The 22,001-nt window shown below is 41.2% G+C and overlaps 1 protein-coding gene across 9 annotated transcripts in view; it reads right to left on the reverse strand.

The window, feature by feature from the left end:
* Nucleotides 1-22,001, reverse strand: part of CASK (calcium/calmodulin dependent serine protein kinase) — a 344,451-nt gene that overhangs the window by 47,568 nt on the left and 274,882 nt on the right. For 8 of the 9 annotated variants that reach the window (XM_026513322.4, XM_044389369.3, XM_026513329.4 and 5 more), the window contains exons 12-14: nt 16,675-16,752; nt 14,154-14,234; nt 3,559-3,747 (exon numbers count right to left, since the gene is read on the reverse strand). In XM_026513322.4, the coding sequence (XP_026369107.1) occupies nt 3,559-3,747; nt 14,154-14,234; nt 16,675-16,752 (348 nt within the window). Of the gene's footprint in view, nt 1-3,558; nt 3,748-14,153; nt 14,235-16,674; nt 16,753-16,936; nt 17,129-22,001 lie in introns of those variants that run through there. The other variant, XM_057310869.1, reaches the window with a different exon arrangement.

The following is a 22,001-nucleotide window of genomic DNA, read 5'->3' on the forward strand; positions in this document are numbered from 1 at the left end:
GTTCTTTCATGTAATTTTGTTTTTAAATTTTTTTGGTGATTTCAGGTGAGAGGGTAAATCTGGTCCTTGTTAGTCCATCTTGGCCAGAAGTAGAAGCTCCACATATTTAATGCCAGACTACTAGTCTACAGAGATTACTTTTTGTTTTCCTATTATTCTCTATTATAGATAAACTTTCATAAGCATATTTTTTGTGCTAGACCTGGCTGATCCTAAAAATCACATGGGGACCTTTTAAATAATACTGTCTTTTAAACTCACTCTTTGGATTTAGATTCAGGAAATCTGGAATGGAGCCCAGAAATCTATATTTTTAACAAGTTCCCCTGGTGAAAACTGGTCTTGAATTTGAGATGATTAAGGGTAGGGGGACTGTCTTATCTTCTTCATTGGAGAATAACACTCTGTTGGAAAGCTTCATGAAAATATTTGAGCCTTTATAATATGGACTTTGTGCACAATTCCACAAAATATAACTTTGCTTGGTTCCTATTTTGCAGTTCTTAGAAGTGGTAGGCAAGCGATGTGAAAAACTGGTATATCAAAATATTTCTAGTCCCAACGTTCAACTGTAATGTTCCAGTTTCATTTCCAACTTGTATATTCAATCAGCACATACAGTTACCAAGAGAGGTGTTCCTGGAGAAATGCTATAAATTAATGTGTAACTCAAATCTAATTTCATAAGGGAAATGATAGTATGATGGGGGTCTGATCCCTGAAATTAATAAATTAATGTATTCATTCAACCAACATTACCGCGATCCTGTCATGTGGGCAGGCACTCTGCTAGGCTCATAATGAATCAGACTGTTCATTAGTGAATAGACAATAGTGATGAGACAGACAGGGTCTCTCATGACTAGGGGGAAATTCACCTCAAACCAACTAGAGTTAACAACAGTTATTATTTTGTCTGCCCCAAACATTTCTTTGCTGAGAGGAACTGACTCACGTTCTCTCTGTTCCCAGGTTCCCAAATTCCAGGGAAGGGACTGGTCCAGCTTGGGCTGGGTGCCTACTCATGAACCTACCCCCAGCTTGGGGTAGACTCCTGGCCTTTCCTTGTTTACAGAAGCCTTTCCCCTTTTGTCCAAGCTAGTTCAAGTTTGGTCTTTATCACTTGCAACTAAGGGAATCTCAATCGACTGAGAGTAATTTCAGGGTGAAGTTGCATATGGGAAAACAAGGGTGTAATGGGAGTGTATCTTGTAGGGTAGATCTAACATAGTTGGACACATTAGAGAAGGTCCAAAATGCAAAAGAGATCAAATAGGCGTATCCTGCACAGTAATATAATGCTTTTAGTAAGACAACTAACCAAGCAAATGAAGCTGTATTAAATGTTTTAACAGAGAACTGTATTCCATTACTGAAAGTATCTATTTTACATCAAATAACTCCCATTTTTATGGCAACCAGTCAAAGGGAAAATATACACTTTCAGTAGGATCAAAGACGGAACAGAGAAGGGCTTCTTTAAGGAGACTTTTAGGGGAGACTCAGGGCCATTTTATGCTTTCCGCAAAAAGTAAGTCAGGGACACGCTTTCACTCAGTCTATGGGGTTGAGGTGGTGAGCCTCCATACAAAAGATCAGATGTCGTTGGGCTGCTTTAGAGTATGATGTTCACAGGACACTTCTGGCCCTCCTCGTGTCCCCTTCCAGCTTTCCTGTTTTGCTTGGCTGAACGTCACTGCTTCTTCTTGCCTTATCGCTCTATCATGACCGTTCTAGTTTAACAAACTGTGCTCAACTCCGTATTTACTTATTTGCTGTCAGCAGCCGTGGGGAAAGTGAGCTCTGGGAGGGGGCTGTGTCTTACCTGCCACTACAGCACTGGCTTCCAACACAGTGATTTGCACATAGTAGGCACTTAACAAACATTTGCTAAATGAGTGAATGAATATATAAGATGAATAAATGGATATGAGGCTTTCAGAGCCGGGTGGGATCTTGGCGTCATTTAGTCAAGTATGCTTCTGGCAATAATTGCTAAGCAAAGTATGAGCAGACTTGGAAGTAATTTGCCCAAGGCACCCAAAGGCTGCTGCCGCCTGTGCTCTTAAGCCAAAGGGTTGTTTGGATGGCACCAAAAAGGGGTGAAGTGATCCACATGCCCCCTGCCTGCTGCAAGTGCTGGGCTAATATGGTAAAAGTGGCAGAGATCAGCACATGAGAATTATAACTGGAAACATCTAGAGTTGAGGGCTCTCTGGAAATCGCAGTCAGAGAATCACTGCTCTGTAGCTCTCCCTTTAATCTGGAAAGCAACTGGGCAAATTTCTTAAGTAGGGAATTTGTTTTTCTGTACCCCAATACCCCTTTTCTATGCTCTGAGGGAAAGATATGAATGCGTAAGTTTGAATGTTTTTTTTTTTTACCCCCCTAAAGATAGGATTCCTCCCCAAAACATGGAACTTTTCTAATAGTCTTTATCTCAATGGGTAGCATCACTGTCCATCTGGTTGTGAAAATCTAAAGCTTAAGGGACATCCTTGGTAACTGTTTCTCCCTCAGTCCCACTGTCAATGTATTATCCAGGTCTATTTACTTTTTTGTTTAATCTGTTCACTTCTTTCCATTTGGTATCCAGGCCTCTAGCTCCCAGTTCCATCTGCTTTCCCTTGTCCTGAGGCAAGAACCTCCTCGCTGGTCTCCCTACAATCTCTCTCATCCTCCTCTAATCCAGTCTCTGGAGGGCATCTTTCTAAAATGCAAATCTGATCTTCTCCTGCTGCTTGAAACTCTTCAAGAGCCTCCCATTGTCTTTGAGATGATGAATAGAATGCTTGTTTCTTTCAACACTCGTTGTGTCCCCTTCCGCCAGGCACCATTTTCTACACCGCAGCAGCCGTGGTGCCTTCTTTCCATTCTGAAGCTATGCGAAGAGCCTTTCTGACTAGTGGGCTTCTGCACGTGCCACTTGGTTGGCCTGGATGGTCTCCACTCTGCCCTCCCGCCCCATGCCCCACACCCCACTTTGCTCGGTTAACACCAAGAAGCCCTTCCTCGGTCTTCCCCATCTATGAGGATTCTGTGAGAATGAGGTGGGTTCAGCATCAGTTTTATGCGGATGTTGTTCCTACACCCCGAGAAAATGAATTCATATTAAATAGGTAGATGTGAATGGAAGGAATGTTATATGTTAGCCACATTGCTCAGTCCTTGGAATGCCTTCCAAATTAGTCTTCCTCTGATTTTGTTGAAGGCAAAAGATCTTATAAGAGGATGTTTTTCACAATGTCATTAGACATTCGCTTTTTCAATAGCGGTGTTTCAAATTCTGCCCCAGAGGTTTTTCCTGGAGGACTGTACCAGGTAGGTCCTTTTTTGGTGACGTTGCAGAGCATTTGTGAAAGAAGAGGTGGGAGGAGGCCTCAGGCACAGCGTCGGGTGGGACAATCCTGGGTGCGGATTGGGAGGAGGTGGTGGAGGAACTGGAAACGGACCCCTTTAACACTGCCCATGCCCTCCTTCCCTCCCCACCTCCTAGTAGCGTAGGCTGAAGTTGGGTGCCCTGGTTCAGGCTGGGACTTTAGAGTCTAGAAAACTTACCATGGGCTCATCTGTGTTCTTCTGGAACTGGACCAGGCGGACTCTGGTCACATTCTCCATATCCATATCTCCGTTGGCGCTTTCTGGAGAATCACCATTTAAATAGGGAGAGGTGGGAGGAGGTGTGACCCTCAATGCTTCATCGCTGTAAACTTCATGTGCCACTACATCGTGAGTCTGAAGTAAGGCCTGGTAGTTTATGAAGAAAGTAAAATATTAATAACAACACTATTCCAGCAGAAATGTGTTATTTCAAATAAAGGCAGACATAATGCAATTTCAAACAACTTAGAAAGAATCATCTGTAAATAGAGGTGGCAAATTTGGGCTAGGGCTTACAATGGGACACATTTTTATTTTATTTTATTTTTTAAAGATTTTATTTATTTATTTGACAGAGAGACAGCCTGCGAGAGAGGGAACACAAGCAGGGGGAGTGGGAGAGGAAGAAGCAGGCTCCCAGCGGAGGAGCCTGATGCTGGGTTCGATCCCAGGACTCTGGGATCACACCCTGAGCCGAAGGCAGATGCTTAATGACCGAGCCACCCAGGCGCCCCTGGGACACATTTTTAAAAAGAAACAATGCAATAATTGGAGTTTTGAGCAAATATCTTTCTGGATGGTATTAACGAAGGACTCTTTTATATAACCCAAAGGATGAAGATAATTTGTAACATATGACTTAGTAAAAGAAATGAAAACACACACCAGTGTGCCTGAAAAAAATGTAATTTTCCAAAATATCACATATGATATGGAGCTCAAAGTCTAAATCTATGTAATGTTTTTGTTATTTTTATTTTTTGGAGCACTTGCCCAAATGAAAAATAAGTTAACATGTATTATTATGAATGTTTTTGCACAGCCTGGGAACAAAGAAACTGCATATGTCATCTTGGTGAAACTGAATAATCAAGATCCCTGGTTTCCCTAAACAAGGATATTCTTCCACTTACTGTACTTATTGGTTCATCAGAAAAAAGTTTTTAATAACCACGAATATTTGAACATTTCTACTTCAGAGAGAATTTAGCGGCCGAATATCTGTATGTTTGGAGCTTTGTACAGATTCTGTTTTCATGTGGGCTAATTACAAACTCAGGTCTATTTTAATCTGTGATCTGCACAGTAATGAAATATCTGGAGATAATGAAATGCAATTAAAATTACTTTAAAAGTATAACCCTTAGCATCTCAAATTAAGTTCCTTGATTGAAAAAGTCTGTTAAAGTCATGACTTGGCTCTTTTAATTTTAAAGGCATGCATATGAGGCAAAAATAAAAGGTAACAACGCAGTTGAATAATAAAGAAGGCAGTGTTGATCTGTCATCAGTAGAGCGTGTGCTTGAAGCAGGATCCGCGTTTGGGTTTCTGATGAAAATGGCAGCTAGTTTCAAGATCGCAGCGGGCTGGTCGACACTGAGGTGTGGATGAGGGGGTACTGAGCAGTGCACCGCTTGAGAGCAGGGCTCCACGAAAGCCCTGGGGACCTTGGCTTCTTGACCCCCGCCCTGACTGTACTCTGCACTGGTCCCCCAGGCCCAAGTGTGCTGGTTGTGCTCTGTGAGTAAATCCCTCTTTTCTTGGGTTAATTGGGCCACTTAAGAGACTAATATTTAGGGCAGAAAGCAAGAATCAATAATAGACAAACGGAAAAACTTCATCGGCTAATATTAGGTTCATCATACCAACCACAGATGTAGCTTCCATAATGAGGGAATTTTCAAAAACAGGCTTTGTGTAACTGGAGGCTATAGAGCCTGGCAAGCAGAAACCAAGCTTTCATCAGGAGAATGTGTTACATGGGTTGGGGAAAGTGTTTATGCTGCTTTTTGCAAATGAGTTCTACTCACCGTTTTAAATTATGTAAGCAAACATTTGTATTTAGTGTATTATTTATAAGGAAGGATAAGTCCCAACAATCACAAAATAATACCCAAACAGAACATTAATAGAAAAAAGTTCAAATTATGTCACCAAATTAGGTCATTCTTTTTTTTTTTATTTTAATGTTTTTTTATTATATTATGTTAGTCACCATACAGTACATCCCTGGTTTCTGATGTAAAGTTCGATGATTTATTAGTTGCGTATAACACCCAGTGCACCATGCAATATGTGCCCTCCTTACTACCCATCACCAGTCTATCCCAAACCCCCACTCCCCTCCCCTCTGAGGCTCTCAGTTTGTTTCTCAGAGTCCATAGTCTCTCATGCTTCATTCCCCCTTCTGATTACCCCCCCTTTCTTTATCCCTTTCTTCCCCTATCGATCTTCCTAGTTCTTATGTTCCATAGATGAGAGAAATCATATAATTGTCTTTCTCTGCTTGACGTATTTCACTTAGCATTATCTCCTCCAGTGCTGTCCATGTTGCAGCAAATGTTGAGAACTCATTCTTTCTGATAGCTGAGTAATATTCCATTGTATATATGGACCACAACTTCTTAATCCAGTCATCTGTCGAAGGGCATCTCGGTTCCTTCCACGATTTAGCTATTGTGGACAACGCTGCTATGAACATTGGGGTGCATATGGCCCTTCTCTTCACTACGTCTGTATCTTTGGGGTAAATACCCAGTAGTGCAAATGGCTGGGTCATAGGATAGCTCCATTTTTAAGGGACCTCCACACTGTTTTCCAGAGTGGCTGTACCAACTTGCATTCCCACCAACAATGTAGGAGGGATCCCCTTTCTCCACATCCGCTCCAGCAATTGTTGTTTCTTGCCTTGTCAATTTTTGCCATTCCAACTGGCGTAAGGTGGTATCTTAGTGTGGTTTTGATTTGAATTTCCCTGATGGCTAATGATTTTGAACATTTCTTCATGTGTCTGTTAGCCATTTGTATGTCATCATTGGAAAAGTGTCTGTTCATATCTTCTGCCCATTTTATGATTTGTTTGATTCTCGCGTATTGAGTTTGAGAAGTTCTTTGTAGATCTTGGATACCAGTCTGTTATCTGTAGCATCATTTGCAAATATATTCTCCCATTCCGTGGGCTGCCTCTTAGTTTTTCTGACTGTTTCCTTGGCTGTGCAGAAGGTTTTTATCTTGATGAAGTCCCACAAGTTCATTTTATCTTTTGTTTCTCTTGCCTTTGGAGATGTGTCATGAAAAAGGTTGTTTTGGCCAATGTCATAGAGGTTGCTGCCTATGTTCTCCTCTAGGATTTTGATGGATTCCTGTCTCACGTCGAGGTCTTTCATCCATTTGGAGTTTATCTTTGTGTATGGTGTGAGAGAGTGGTCAAGTTTCATTCTTTTGCATGTAGCTGTCCAATTTTCCCAGCACCATTTATTGAAGAGACTGTCTTTTTTCCACTGGATGTTTTTTCCTGCTTTATCAAAGATTAGTTGCCCAAAGAGCCGAGGGTCCATTTCTGGGTTCTCTATTCTGTTCCATTGGTCTATGTGTCTGTTTTTAGGCCAGTACCATGCTGTCTTTGTGATCACAGCTTTGTAGTACAGCTCGAAATCCGGCATTGTGATGCCCCCAGCTTTGTTTTTCCTTTTCAACAGTTCCTTGGCGATTCAGGGCCTTTTCTGGTTCCACACAAATTTAAGGACTATTTGTTCCAGTTCCTTGAAAAATGTCATCGGTATTTTGATCGGGATAGCGTTGAAAGTGTAGATTGCTCTGGGTAGCATGGACATTTTAACTATGTTAATTCTTCCGATCCATGAGCATGGAATATTTTTCCATCTTTTTGTGTCTTCCTCAATGTCTTTCAAGAGTGATTTATAGTTTCTAGAATATAGGTCCTTTACGTCTCTGGTTAAATAAATTCCAAGGTAACGTATGGTTCTTGGTGCTATTGTAAATGGGATGAATTCCCTAATTTCTCTTTCTTCAGTCTCATTATTCGTGTATAGAAATGCAACTGATTTCTGAGCATTGATTTTGTATCCCGCCACATTACTGAATTGCTCTCTAACTTCTAATAGTTTGGGAGTGGATTCTTTTGGGTTTTCCATATAGAGTATCATGTCATCTGCAAAGAGAGACATTTTGACTTATTCTTTGCCGATTTGGATACCTTTTATCCCTTTTTGTTGTCTGATTGCTGTTGCAAGGACTTCTAGTACTATGTTGAATAATAGTGGCGAGAGTGGGCATCCTTGTCGTGTTCCTGATCTTAAGGGAAAGGCTTCCAGCATTTCCCCATTGAGAATAATATTTGCTGTAGGCTTTTCATAGATGGCTTTTATGAGATTGAGGAATATACCCTCTATCCCTACACTCTGAAGGGTTTTAATCAGGAAAGGATGCTGTATTTTGTCAAATGCTTTTTCTGCATCTATTGAGAGAATCATATGATTTTTTGAATTTTTCTTTCTGGATAAAATCTAAGACACTGATAGATTTGCGAATGTTGAACCACCTTTGCATCCCAGGGATGAATCCCACTTGGTCATGATGGATAATCCTTTTAACGTACTGTTGGATTCTATTAGCCAGGATATCTTGTTGAGGATTTTGGCGTCCATATTCATTAGGGAAATCGGTCTGTAATTCTTTTTGATGGGGTCTTTGCCTGGTTTGGGGATCAAGGTAATATTGGCCTCACAATCATAATCAATTGGCCTGTTTAAAAAATCAATTTCTTCCTGTTTCAGTCTTGGTAGTTTATAGGTTTCCAGGAAGGCCTCCATCTCTTCCAGATTGCTTAATTTATTGGCATAAAGCTGTTGATAAAAGCTTCTAATAATCCTTCCAATTTCATTGGTGTTGGTTGTGACCTCTCCTTTTTCATTCATAATTTTATTAATTTGGGTCCTTTCTCTATTCTTTTGGATAAGTCTTGGCAGTGGTCCGTCAATTTTATTAATTCTCTCAAAGAACCAGCTTCTAGTTCTGTTGATCTGCTCTACTGTACTCCTGGTTTCTAATTCATTGATCTCTGCTCTAATCTTGGTCAACTGCTTCCTCGTGCGTGGATTAGGCCTGTCCCTCTGTTGCTGTTCCAGCTTCTTGAGGTGAGAATATAAAAACTGCATTTTAGATTTTTCTATTCTTTTGAGTGAGGCTTGGATGGCTATGTATTTCCCCCTTAGGACTGCCTTTGCAGTATCCCATAGGTTTTGGACCGTTGTGTTTTCATTCTCGTTGGTCTCCATAAATTGTTTAAATTGATTTTTGATTTCCTGGTTTATCGAGTCATTCCTGAGCAGGATGGTTCTTAGTCTCCAAGTGTTTGAGTTTCTTGCAAATTTTTCCTTGTGGTTGAGTTCCAATTTCAGAGCGTTGTGGTCTGAGAATATGCAGGGAATCATTTCAGTCTTTTGGTATCGGTTGAGGCCTGTTTTGTGACCCAGAACATGGTCTGTTCTTGAGAATGTTCCATAGGCATTAGAATAGAATGAGTATTCTTTGGTTCTGGGGTGTAGTGTTCTATATATATCTATGAGGTCCAACTCGTTGAGTATGGCATTCAAAGCTCTTGTTTCTTTGCTGATTTCTTGCTTAGGTGATCTGTCTATTGCTGATAGTGGAGTGTTGAGGTGCCCTACTATTAGCGTATTTTTATCTATATGTCTCTTTATTGTGGTTAAGAGTTGGCTTGTGTATCTTGCTGCTCCCCTGTTGGGGGCATAGATATTTATAACTGTCATATCCACTTGTTGGATACATCCTTTAAGAATAATATAGTGCCCTTCTGTGTCTCTAACTATAGTCTTTAGTTTAAAATCCAATCTGTCTGATATGAGAATTGCTACCCCAGCTTTCTTTTGAGGTCCATTGGCATGAAAGATGGTATTCCATCCCTTTACTTTCAGTCTGAATGTATCTTTAGGTTCAAAATGAGTCTCTTGTAGACAGCAAATGGATGGGTCATGTCTTTTTATCCAATCTGCAACCCTGTGGCATCTTATGGGAGCATTTACGCCATTTACATTGAGACTGATTATTGAGAGGTATGATTTTAATGATGCCATGTTGCCAGTAAAGTCTTTGTTTCTATAGATTGTGACTTTCTGTTCTGTATCACTCTTGGGGCCTTTTTACTTTTATAGAACCCCCCTTAATATCTCCTGTAGGGCTGGTTTTGTGGTTATGAAATTGGTCAATGACTGGCGATTCTGGAAGGTCTTTATCTCTCCATCAATTCTGAATGACAGCCTTGCTGGATGAAGGATCCTTGGCTGCATGTGTTTCTCTGAAAGAGCTTAAAAAATGCCCCCCCCCAACCGTTTCTCTCATTCCAGGTCTGTGTAGACAGGTCTGACGTAATTCTGATACCTTTGCCATGGTACGTGAGAAATTTCTTTGCCCTGGCCGCTTTCAATACTGTATCCTTGGATCTAATATTTGCGAATTGCACTATGACGTGATGCGGTGTAGGTTTGTCGTGGTTGAGCTTGGGAGGGGTCCTCTCTGCCTCTTGGACACAAATATTTGTTTCCCTTGCTAGATTAGGGAAGTTTTCAGCTACAATTTGTTCAGATATCTCTTCTAGACCTCTGTTTTTCTCCACCCCCTCAGGGATGCTGATGATTCTGACATTGGAACGTTTCATTGAGTCAGTAATCTCCCGTAACCTACATTCCTGAGCATGGATTTTTTTGAGTCCAGATTCTATTCTAGCTTTCTCTTCTACTAACCATCCTCCAATTCACTGATACGTTCTTCTGCCTCATTCACCGTGGCCGTCAGAGCCTCTAGTTTTGACTGCATTTGGCTCATAGAATTTTTAATTTCTGCCAGATTCGCTCTCATTTCCACCCTTAGAGATTCTATATTCTCATTAACATTTTCGTTAATACTTTTTTCAAGTCTACACATCATCTTGACCATTGTTACTCTGAATTCCATTTCTGATAATTTGGTTATATCCATATCCATTAGTTCTGTGGCAGAGGCCACAGACTCATTGTCTTTTCTTTGCTGGGGGGGATTTCTCCTTCTCGTCATTCTGATGAGGAGAGGTTGCGGGGTTGTCCAGAGCCCATATAATTGACCGGGACCCAGGCCGTGCGCCCTTGTTTTATAGGGATCTTAGGGATGTGGGCTTCTTGATTTTTCAGCCTGCCTTCTGGGGGAGGGGCCTGCTGCGCCAATACTCAGGCAACCCTGTTTGGGTAGAGTCTCTGTGTCCCCTGTGAGGGGGGATGGCGATGGGCACACTGTGAGCCGGTATTTCCAGGCTTTTGTTCTCTGGCAGCTTTCCTTGGTGGTTTGCTGTGCCTCTTCTGAGAGTCAGAGCAGCAGTGGCTGAATCTCAGCCTCTGTCTCAGAACATAGGGATCGCGGACCATTCTCCACTGATGTTCTGGCCACTTTAACTCTGTTTCTGTTGGTGCTGCTCAACCCTGCAGCGTCCCGGGATGTGCGCCCCACACCCGGCGTCCCAGCCCTCACTTCCAGGGCCAGTGCGTCTCTGTCCTTTGTGTTTCTAACACCGCCAGCCGCCCCTGTGCACTCCTGGAGCTCCCGGTCTCAGTCTGGTTCCAGTGAGCACACCGGAGTTCCGTGAGAAGTCTGGTGGCACGTTCCCTGGCTCACGGTCTCAGTCTGTTCTCTTGTGGGTGCCGGTCCACGAGTCCGCCCGCTCCCCCATCAGGTGGCTACCACTTCCCGGTGCCCGAATGCGGCGGCTCCTTCCCCCTTCCGTTTATGTTCCGATATCTGTGCCGGCTTCATGGCTCCCCGCTTCGTACCTCAATACTCAGCGCTGGAGATGTTCATTTGTAGAGATCCAGATGTATCTTCCTGCATCTCAGGCTGATTCCGTGGATGTTCAGGCTGGTCTGGTACCTATCCAGCTCGACTCAGGGGACCGGCTGAAAAAGGGGTCCCCTACTCCTCTGCCATCTTAACTCCCCTCCTCCAAATTAGGTAATTCTTTTTTTTTTTTTAATATTTTATTTATTTATTTGACAGAGATAGAGACAGCCAGCGAGAGAGGGAACACAAGCAGTGGGAGTGGGAGAGGAAGAAGCAGGCTCATAGCGGAGGAGCCTGATGTGGGGCCCGATCCCGGAACGCCGGGATCACGCCCTGAGCCGAAGGCAGACGCTTTAACCGCTGTGCCACCCAGGTGCCCCCAAATTAGGTAATTCTTAATGCTCTCCACGATTTGCCACTGTAAAGACTGCTATCACAAAATAAAACTTACCCCCAAAGTTCGAACGTATACGCAAACAGAAACAAAAAGGGCTACTTATAGATTGTTTAAAGAAGCCAGTGAAAAAGAGTATATAAGTGGTGCCTGGGTGGCTCAGCTGATTAAGTGTCTGAGTCTTGATTTCAGCTCAGGTCATGATGTCAGGGTCACGAGATGGAGCCCCTCAACAGCTCCATGCTCAGCTCCGTGGGGAATCTGCTTGAGTATTCATTCTCTCTCTCCCTCCTCCTCTGCCCCTCCCCCCTGCTAGCACATGCATGTGCATGCTCTCTAAAATCAATAAATCTAAAAAAAAGAAAAAGAATATGCAGAACAAAAAAAAGGAAAATCTAAGTTTGAATACTTTTCTTAAATATGTTGACGTATAATTGAGCAATTGTTACTAAGCTGAAATAGCTGTTAGTTTTAATTACATAAGAATTGTGTAATAGGAAAAATACTTTCACTTTTTGTACTCTAGTAAGGACATGGACAAGATGACTAACAACTTTAGACTATGGTGAAAAAAGTATCTAATTACTTTAACATGAACAGGAAAAATATGAATTTTATGCTTGAGAAGTGGCTCCTCTGGCTTAATTATAAATCATACAATAGACCACTAAATAATAAAAATATCATGATAACCTAAGGTGATTTTAACCATCTTGTTTTTTGAGAACGTAGGATACAAATTTGCTTTTAAAATCTTCTGTTCTAGATCTTTCTTTCTTTCCTTCCTTTTTTTTTTTTTTAAATTAAGTAGGCTCTATGCCCAGTGTGGGGCTTGAACTCATGACCCCGAGATAAAGAGCTGCATGCTCTAGTGACTGAGTCAGCCAGGCTAGATCCTATTTTCTTAAAGAAAAAAAAAAAGCATTAACTTTGTTAACTTTCTATTTTATTAATATTTGTCTTTAGCCTTAATGTTTTATATTTTACAACTGCAATAAGCAAAGGATCTATTAATTCTTTTGTAAAAAAGTCTTTCAAATGGAATAACTGAAAAAGGGATTAGTGTGATAGTATTTTTTATCATGACCTCTAAAGATAGAATATAGACTTTAAAACATAATGTAAATCTATTCCCTTTTATTCTTTAATTACTATAAATATTCACAAGTATCTGTATTTTTAAGTGTCAGGTAATTCAATGTTAAACCCTCATGTTTTAATGATCAGAAAGCAAGGAAAAAGCCAACTAGTTGAGTAAGTGCGAAATGATAACTATGCTAAGAATAACTCTCAAACCTCAGTATAATAAAAACATAAGCATTACAATATTTCCCTTTAAGCTATTAATATTTCTTTAAAAACACCAGGATATTGAAACCATGACTTCAAAATGCTTATAAGATAAAAGCTCCAGCACTTAAAAGTTTATTTAACATAGTATATATAGCTCAGAAGCATATTTTCCACATGGGATATTATCTAAACATATGCTTATTTGGAAATGGCCAGTGAGCTCAAGTTAAGTTTATAGGAAACTGGACCCTCATTACAGGTCAACCAACGTTTAAGAGCATGGGCTTTGGAGCCTGCGAGATCTGGGTTTTGAACCCCAGCGAGGCCACTTACTAGGTGAGTGACCTCTAGCAAGCCTTGTTACCTTTCTAGGGCAGTTTCCTCTCTGAACTGTAAAATGGGGTTAGCCACACTCCCTCACATCCCAGCCACCAGCAAGTCCTGTCGTGTTCAGCCATCTCCAGTGTTGAATCCCAGCCTGCCCATTTTAGACCAGCCCCATCCTTTTCCAAGCCTCTACCACCTATCACAACAGCCTTCGAATTGGCCTCCCTCTTTTAATTCTCATCCCCACCAGAATCCATTCTCTGCACATCAGCCCCAAGGATCTCTCAAGCGCAGATCTGATCATATTTTCCTGCTTGTAGTCACTCAGTGTTGCCCTGCTGCAATCAGGAGAAAATCCGGACTCCTTACCATAGCCTGGAAGACCTAACTGGGTCTGGCCTCTTCCAATCTCTCTTCTTCTTCTTTTTTTTTAAGATTTTATTTATTTATTGAGAGAGAGAGAGAGCGCGCACGCATGAGTGGGGTGGAGGGGGAGAGAGAGAATCTTGAGCAGACTCCCTATTTAGCATGGAGTCTGACACAGGGTTCCATCTCATAACCCCGAGAATTCTTTTTTAGTGAAAACTGTCTCCAGTTTGAGTTCTCTGTGGTTTAAGTACCATACACAGTTCTAGTGACTTAAGAACTATCCTAGCAGGAAGCAAATCCCTTGTGTGATGACCACACAGTCCTTGAAGAGCGACCTTAGGAAAAGCATCTTTAAGACTATGACACAAAGTAAACAAAAAGGATCTTGATGTATTTGGTATTACCTGGTACTGTAATCTTAACAGTCTAATTATTATATGAGTAATGACGTATCTGATAAAGATGGCCACGTTTCATGAGGATTATTAAAACCTTCTTTTGAAAGTGAGGTTTTAGTTCTATAGAAGTTTCATTGGTACTTACCATGAAATGAGGTTGTGTTAAAATACGCTTTAGTTCTTTTGCATCATTGTTCTCAGGGTAACATGAAATTTCCTCCAATACCTAAAAAATAAGCAAGATGTATAATAGTATAAGCAGGATGCCAGCTTTAGAAAATAGAGAATTCTTTTAAATTAAAAATTATGAACAGATTTTTTACAGCAGGCAAAACAATTACTTTGGAAAAAATTCATCACTTTATTAAATGTTATCAATATAAAAGAACTCTATTGATGGCAATAAAAAATAAAACAAATTGCTATAATTTCTCTGAATATATTACCCAACTATAACCTGAAACGTTATTGAAAAATACAAAACAAAATGATACGTCCACAATACATATTTACTACAGGTGTAAGTAACTGAATTAACTTAATGGGAAAATATCTCTACAAATCTTTTCCCAAACTCACTATCAAAATGAATGTGTATTATAAGTTAATAGCAGCTTTTTAAATATTAACAAAACAGTCGGTTCCTTTCAGAAAGATTAAAATGGCACAGGCTCACATAAAAAACCATTTAAAGAAAAGAAACACTTAAGTCATTTTCCTGCAGTCTGGCAGAGTCGTTGTTATTCTCCATACATATCTCCTCACATAGAGGAAACTATGCCTCTGCCAATAGTTCCTAGTATTAACTGCCAGGGAATCCAAGAGAACAGTTAATACAAAAAACCCAAAAAAAAAACAAAACTAAAAACCACTGAAAACTTCTCTTTCCACTCTAAAAGTTATCCGTTACCATCAGGCTGAAGTTTCTCCATTTAAAATTTGACTATGTGACAGGAGACCCGGGGAAAGCCTCGTTGCTCTTCCCCCCCCCCACCCCCGAGTAAACATACTGCTGCGGTTCTAACCGTAGATGGCTGGACTCACAGAGCAGTTACACACATCGCGCTCCGTTCCTAGAGTTGAGCCAATCAGAGTCGGCTTCAGCAGGACTGCGTGTCAGGGGCACGCAAGTCATCCACCCAGAGGAACCTCTTGCCTCATCTTGGAGAATCTTAATACTGGGGCAAGAAGGAGCATTAAGGGGTCACTTAGATGACCTTCAAGGCTTAGATTTCACAGGCATCTAAGCGCTACTCAATCACCTCCTCAGGGAAGAAGGAAAAAGACCAAACAAACACTACAGGGTTTCTTTCTTATCTAAAGGAACCCTCAGCAAGTGCTGGTTATGCTATTAATTCATATTGTGTAATGAAGATAAGCAAATTCTCCTCGGTGTATTTTTTGCTTTGAGTGTCTCTACCAGTGAAATGAAAGGATGAAACTATGTGTTTTCTCTGGTCCCCTGCTACTCTCACAGTCTAATTTTAAACAGCGAGGTGTCATCCCCTAAGCCAGAGAGAAGCTCTCCTGACTGGTGCCCTTGACTGCATGGGCAGGCCCAGCAGCACCCTTGGTCTTATTTCTCAACAAGATGCTCTCTAGTGCAGGCGTGGTGTTTAAAATCTGGTAGGGAAGGGATTCTGTCTTTCATACTCTTTTCACTTAGTAGTCTCACTGTATAAAAACTGTTTTTAAAGTAAATGTTAATTTGCATTCAGACTTTTATAACACCAAAAAGTGAAAAAAAATAACAAACCCAAAAACTATGTGTCTAACAACGGAGGAGTTGCTAATTCATTATAATTTAGTAATAACAAAGAAGATTTATGCCCACATTAGAATTCATATTTATGAAGACCAAATATAAACATTGGAAAAATGATTATATAACGTCAGGTAAGAAAAAGATACATTCTGATTGCAGCAACATGAAATTTATATGCAAAAAAATAAAAAATAAAATTTATATGCAAGTGGTAGTGATTGGAAGTATATGTGCAGAAATGAAAATTACTGTGTTAGGGTGCTGTGATTATGGATGGATTTTTACTTATCCAAACTTTTTGCAATATCATATTTCTATAATAAAAAAGTTGGGGCCCCCGGCTGACTCAGTCAGCAGAGCCTGTGATTCTTGATCTCGGGCTTGTGAGTTCAAGCCCCCCGTTAGGTGTTAGAGATTACTTTAAAAAAATACATTAAAAAAAAAAGTTAAAAAAAAGTTTTGGTAACAGGTACAGCCATGTATACTAGCCGACGGTTTATAAAAACGACTTCTCTCTGAACTCCAGTATATTTAATTGCTATAGATATTTAACTTCTAAACACTACTGCCTTAAAAAAAGCAACTCAAATTTTCATAGCCTATTTTCAACCAAGCGCAGTAAAATAACTTATTTAAAAAAAAAAGAGAAGTACAATTGTTATATTAACATGTTCAGGGTTACATAGCAGAACCAGAACTAGAAATCGAGGCATTGTTGTCCCTGAGGCTTTTCTTTCTTTCCTGTATGTAAAATGTTCAGCGATAAACTTAGAAATACTAAATCTGACTGTAATGGTCCAACCGTGACTCCCAGGAACCACCTCTTACTGTGCAGCAGCAATGTTTTCCATAAAGGTAGCAAATAAGACTCCCAGATACATTTACAAAATATGTCACTTACCTCTTTGGCTCTCTGTACTGCATCACTCGGAGGATTCCTGATTTGTGGTGAAGACTTTGTGTTAATTTTGTCATACAGCTAAAAGCAAAGAAGAAAATCCGATCAACACTCATAATTCTTTGCTCAAAGTTCAGAGCTGCATATTTATTATTTCACTAAACAATATCTTCCTCTGACAAATGCTGGCTGCTGATTTCAGTGGTCTCCTCCCATTAATAATCTCTTACTCATTCAGTAAAACTTGTTGCAAGAGGAGTCTTACACGTATCGTTTTAGAAAATCATCTTCAAATAGACGGTCCAAGATTCTGTCAATGTGGCAGCTTCCTTTCTCATTTAAAATCGATCACTATTTCAGAACTGCAATATTTTGTTGCCTCTCGTAGAAGCGACATTCAACTAACATGGATACAGAGCAAAATGAAAGAATGCTTTCTGGCCAAGACACGTCTGAAAGAATTTTCACCGAAATCTAAATCTTGGGAAAGGGCAAATCCAACTCCTTCTAGGAAGGAATGTTCTCACAAAAGGTTTATGCTTGTTTTACTAGGGCTATTTATTAACAGTAACAGTGCTGGCATCCTTCAGCAGGAAATCAAGGACATGAACTTTTTCCTTGTGCATTTGCAAATTCACAGAGCATGAGAAGATACTGAAAAGAATCTAAATATATTTCAAAAACGCCATAAATCTAACTGAATCAAAATTTGACTTTCTGAAGGCAACTTAATTCTTTAAGGAAAAATCTGTGTAGGGTGGAAATGCAATTAAGATATTAATTTCTACCTCAAACGAAATGGCTCATTTGACAGTCTGCTTTGAAAAGTGAAAAGTTTAAATGGATTTTGGCTACTCTGCCATGTCTATTTCCTAACTTCTCTAAAACAGGTGGGGGTTTTTTTGGGTTGGTTTTTGTTTAGTTCTTTTTTTCTTTCTCCCATGTACCACAATGCTAGTGTACAGGTCAAATACTGACTATATACATCCTTCAGGTTACAGTTAGATTTGTTTATACTGACGCATGATAAAGCCTTATGACTTGTTTGGGCCACACCACACATAAAAACGCCTTATGAGAAATACATAAATTAATTACAAAGATGCCCAATGAGAACAATGTGAAGATAGAGCAGTGACCATTTTTAAACAAGGGCCTTGAGAAAGTACTACTAAATCAGAGGTTAAATGCACAGTGTAAGTAGACTAGTAAAGTGCTGTTTAAAATATTATACAGTTGACCCTTGAACAGCATGGATCTGAACTGCATGGGTTTACTTATTGTGGAGATTTTTCCCCAATAAACACAGTAAAGTACTCTGAATGTATTTTTTCTTATGACTTTTAAAAAGATTTTATTTGAGAGAGAGAGAGAGAGAGAGCGCATAGAGGGAGAGGGAGAGGGAGCAGCAGACTCCCTGCTGAGCAGGGAGCCCAATGCAGGGCTCAGTCCCAGGACTCTGAGATCACGACCCGAGCCGAAGGCACTTAACCCACTGAGTCACCCTGGCGCCCATCTTCCTTATGTTTTTTTTAAAGGCTGCCCCAATTACAATCTCATCGGCACTGAGTATGTATCTCCCTGTACCCTCATCAGTAGATCCGTGGTATGTATTACAATTTTATAGAAAGCTATTTATCTATTTGCCAGTTTGTTAAGTGCAAGGAGTCTCTTGACAAGTTTTCTATTTCCCCACGTTCCTTCTCCTCTGGAAATAAGAAGGGGGCTTTTTCCTTATTTACTTTAAAAAGTAAGCTCTATGCCCAATGTGGGGCTCAAACCATGACCCCAAGATCAAGAGTCACATGCTCTACTGACTGAGCCAGCCAGGTGCCCCTCTTATGATTTTCTTAATAACATTTTCTTTTCTCTAGCTTACTTAATGGTAAGAATTCAGTATATAATACATATACAAAATATGTGTTAACTGACTATGTTATTGCTAAGGCTTTAAGGTCAACAGTGGGATATTTTTGGGGGAGCCAAAGTTAGATGTGGATTTTTGATTATGCAGGGGTTGGCCCCCCTAACCTCTGCGTTGTTCAGAGATCAACTGTATTAACAGGGAACTAGAGATATGTGGCTGGCTCACAAAATTCACCCAAATCCCTGTAGAGTGCACACGGGGAGTCTTCATCCTCTGAATGGCTTCTATCTCTAAAGACTGTACCTTTTGAAATTTGGAACCAGGGAATGGATTTTCCCATAGAAATAATGTTATATATAGTGTTAGGTTCCCAGACTAGCCTTCAGAGATAAATGAAATACTGTACATATGCAATATAAAATAGAAGAAAAAAACAACAACCCACCAAAAGTAAGGAATCAGAAGTTGAAAAATTCCCTAGGTCTTATGTCAGTGTGGTTTCTTGAGAACCTGTGGCAGCTCCAGCTGGAATTGTTAAACAGAGAGATTCCTGGGCCCCACTCCAGACCTACTGAATCAGAATTTGCAAAGGAGGTCCAGAAATTTGTACTGTAATAAACTCCTTAGGTATTTGGAAATCTTACGTGCAAATGTTAACTTCTGAGAGTAACAGTAGTTGTACCAATAAGAATTGCTACTTTTATTGAATACTTACTAGATGCTAGTTATTAGTGAAAATTCTTAATATATATTCCCTTGTTTAACCTCAGACAACCCTATTAGGGCAATACCCTTATTATTCCCACTTTACAGATGAGGATACTGAGGCACAGAGTAGTAAAGCGAGAACCACTGTTCTAGCCTTACAGCCACTTTACACGTGGCATACAGATGCCTTCAGTGTCAACATTTTCAGGGCCCTGCTCCCAAAAAAGTGCTCAGAGCAAATTTTCTTCTGCTTCTTTGGTCTGGCCTGATCCAGTTCATCACATATTCACCCAAAGTGTAGGGGAAATAGTGGTGGGATGAGGGAGAGGTTGGGTGCTTCCAATCAAGGCAGAAGCAGTGGGAAGGACTTAAAAGAAGGGGTCTTCTGTCTGAGGTGGGGGCACTGGGCTCTGCCCCTCCAGCTCCTAGGAGAGCCTGGGACTGGAACAGTCCAGGCAGGCTGGACACAATGGATAGCTAAGAATATATGGTGAATCTCAACTGCCGGCTCATGAAGCAGAAGGGCAAGTAAGAATCATGGCAGGAAGGGGCAGGGAGGGAAGGGGCTCACTTTGTCACCATCAGAAGTGAGCCCTTATGGACTCATCCATCCATCCATCCATCCATTAACTGAGCTCCTACTATGTACTAGGCAGTGCAGTTCTACTTACTGGGGTTATGAAAATGAAAAGGAGGACAGTTCTTGTCCTCAAAGAATGCCCAAATTCCAAAGAGCTAAAGGCCCAGAAACCTATGCCAGCTGGATCCCTTTGAGAACCTGAAAGTAGTCTGGTCCCTCCAGTGCTGTCAACTGGAAGGGATCTCAGCTGAGTGAGCCCCAAGTTGGAGACTATCTGGATGTGCATGCATAACAGGCCACCTTTCATTTCCCTCTTCAATTTCTGCGACTGAGTTTTTTGCCTTTGGGACTCAAAATATTTTAGCGATACCCACAACAAATACAAACTATTTCAGAAATGTGGCAAAGCAGGTAAATAAAAAAATCCTCCATGGAGGAACGCTTTAATGCAATGTAACATTAGTGTTTTAAAACAGTAGTCAGAAAATATGCAGCTTTTCAACTTCTCATTCTTATGGATTCGAAGTTCAAGTCTAGGTGGTTTTGTAAAGGCACGGGGGCGAGTGAGATGTGGCTGGGTTTTGAGAACAAAGGAAAGCTGCAGCATGTATAAAGACTATCTAGAATGATGTGATTTGGGACTTTCCCTGTTGTCTTGGACCTTTAGCTGGAGCCCAGAGCTAAGGCCAATAGGAAGTAAGTAGCACCAAGCCTGCTAGAGAGCTGCCAGACCATCCGTCTAGGGCTTCCTGAAAGGCAGCCAAAATGGTCCTTCCGCACTCACCCTCATGCCCTACTCTGCCTACAGAGGCAGAAGCCTGGCGTCTGTAGGAGTCACAGGACAAGGAGAGCAAGCATTTGATCTCCCCTTCCTTCCTCCTGGGGAGGAAGACAGGGAGAGTTGCCTTCTTCCTCATGCCCAGGGAAGGGTGGCGGGTGCTCCAAGAGAACCGCGCAGAGAAACTGGAGGTGCCAGTAACAAGAGCTCGTTAGCTCATTCTCTGGAAGGATGCTTGCCAGGTTGCAGTGACTTTTGAAGCCCGCCTCGGGTGCACCGGGTTGGAGCTGAGTGTCCTTGGGGCAGCTTGACAGGTGGTGTCTGTGGTCCCAAGTGAAAACATACTGATGTCTGCCTCTTTCTTGGCCGGAGGCCACCTGGGGCAGCCCTTGCCAGTAGGGGGAGGCCAGCGTAGGGCAACCCACACTTGTAGTGTTTGTGTGTGTTTCCCATGAGTCAAGGAGCTGCCTCAGAGTGTGATCTGGCTGCAGCCATCTTGATGGAGCCCTGTCCAAGAGGGCTGCCTGCACGGAGCAAAGGGACCCAGAAGTAAGTAGCTGTGGGGTAACACCTGGGTGTAGGAGCTGAGAGGGTGCTGCTGAGGCCAGCTCCAGAGTCCACTGATGATGCAGAACCCAGGACAAAGCCAACATCTGATGACTGCCACATCAAGCGTGTTGACAGCCAAGAGGGCCCTGGCTGCCTGAGGGACAGGATTATGGAACATGCTGTTTAAGGGCTGCTTTCTCTTTCCCATGACCAGACTCTTGAGTTGACATTCAATAACAGCACCTCACATGGGGCTGAGTACACAGGAGATGTTTAATACATGTTTCTTTAAAAAATAAAGACGCATTTGAGTTGGTGCAGAGGAACTAGAAATAGATATTTTAAAAAAATTTCAGAGTGACATAAAAATAAACAGACTGGGAATACTTCTTTCTTAGCTTGTTTCTTTAGGAACCAGATATCATTATCTTTGGTCCTTCTTGCATAGCTAAAAACTTTCCCTCAAAATTAAATCTATTTTGACCATATTTCTTTTTTGGAGTGTGTTTCCAGGCTGACTTACTTCATCAAATTTTCAAGGTAGAAGAGGACCAACATGGTTCAGCTCCTCCACTTTTTTAAGGAGAAAGCTGAGGTCCAGTGAGGTGAAGTGTCGTGCTCAGGGTTCTGCAGCCAGAGCAGCAGGGACTAGACCATGAACTCCTGATGCGCCATCCTTTCTCTCACACCAGATTTCAGGAATACACAAAGTCTTCTGCCAGGGAGACACCTTCAGCAAATATTTGGAGGAAAGAACTACAGACAATGCTACTTACAGGTTGTAGGAAAAAATATATGAAATATGACTTGAAAGATATTAGCCAATCAACTACAAGCCTTGCCCTGTT

This window comes from Ursus arctos, chromosome X (assembly GCF_023065955.2).
Source record: "Ursus arctos isolate Adak ecotype North America chromosome X, UrsArc2.0, whole genome shotgun sequence".
Taxonomy (NCBI): domain Eukaryota; kingdom Metazoa; phylum Chordata; class Mammalia; order Carnivora; family Ursidae; genus Ursus; species Ursus arctos.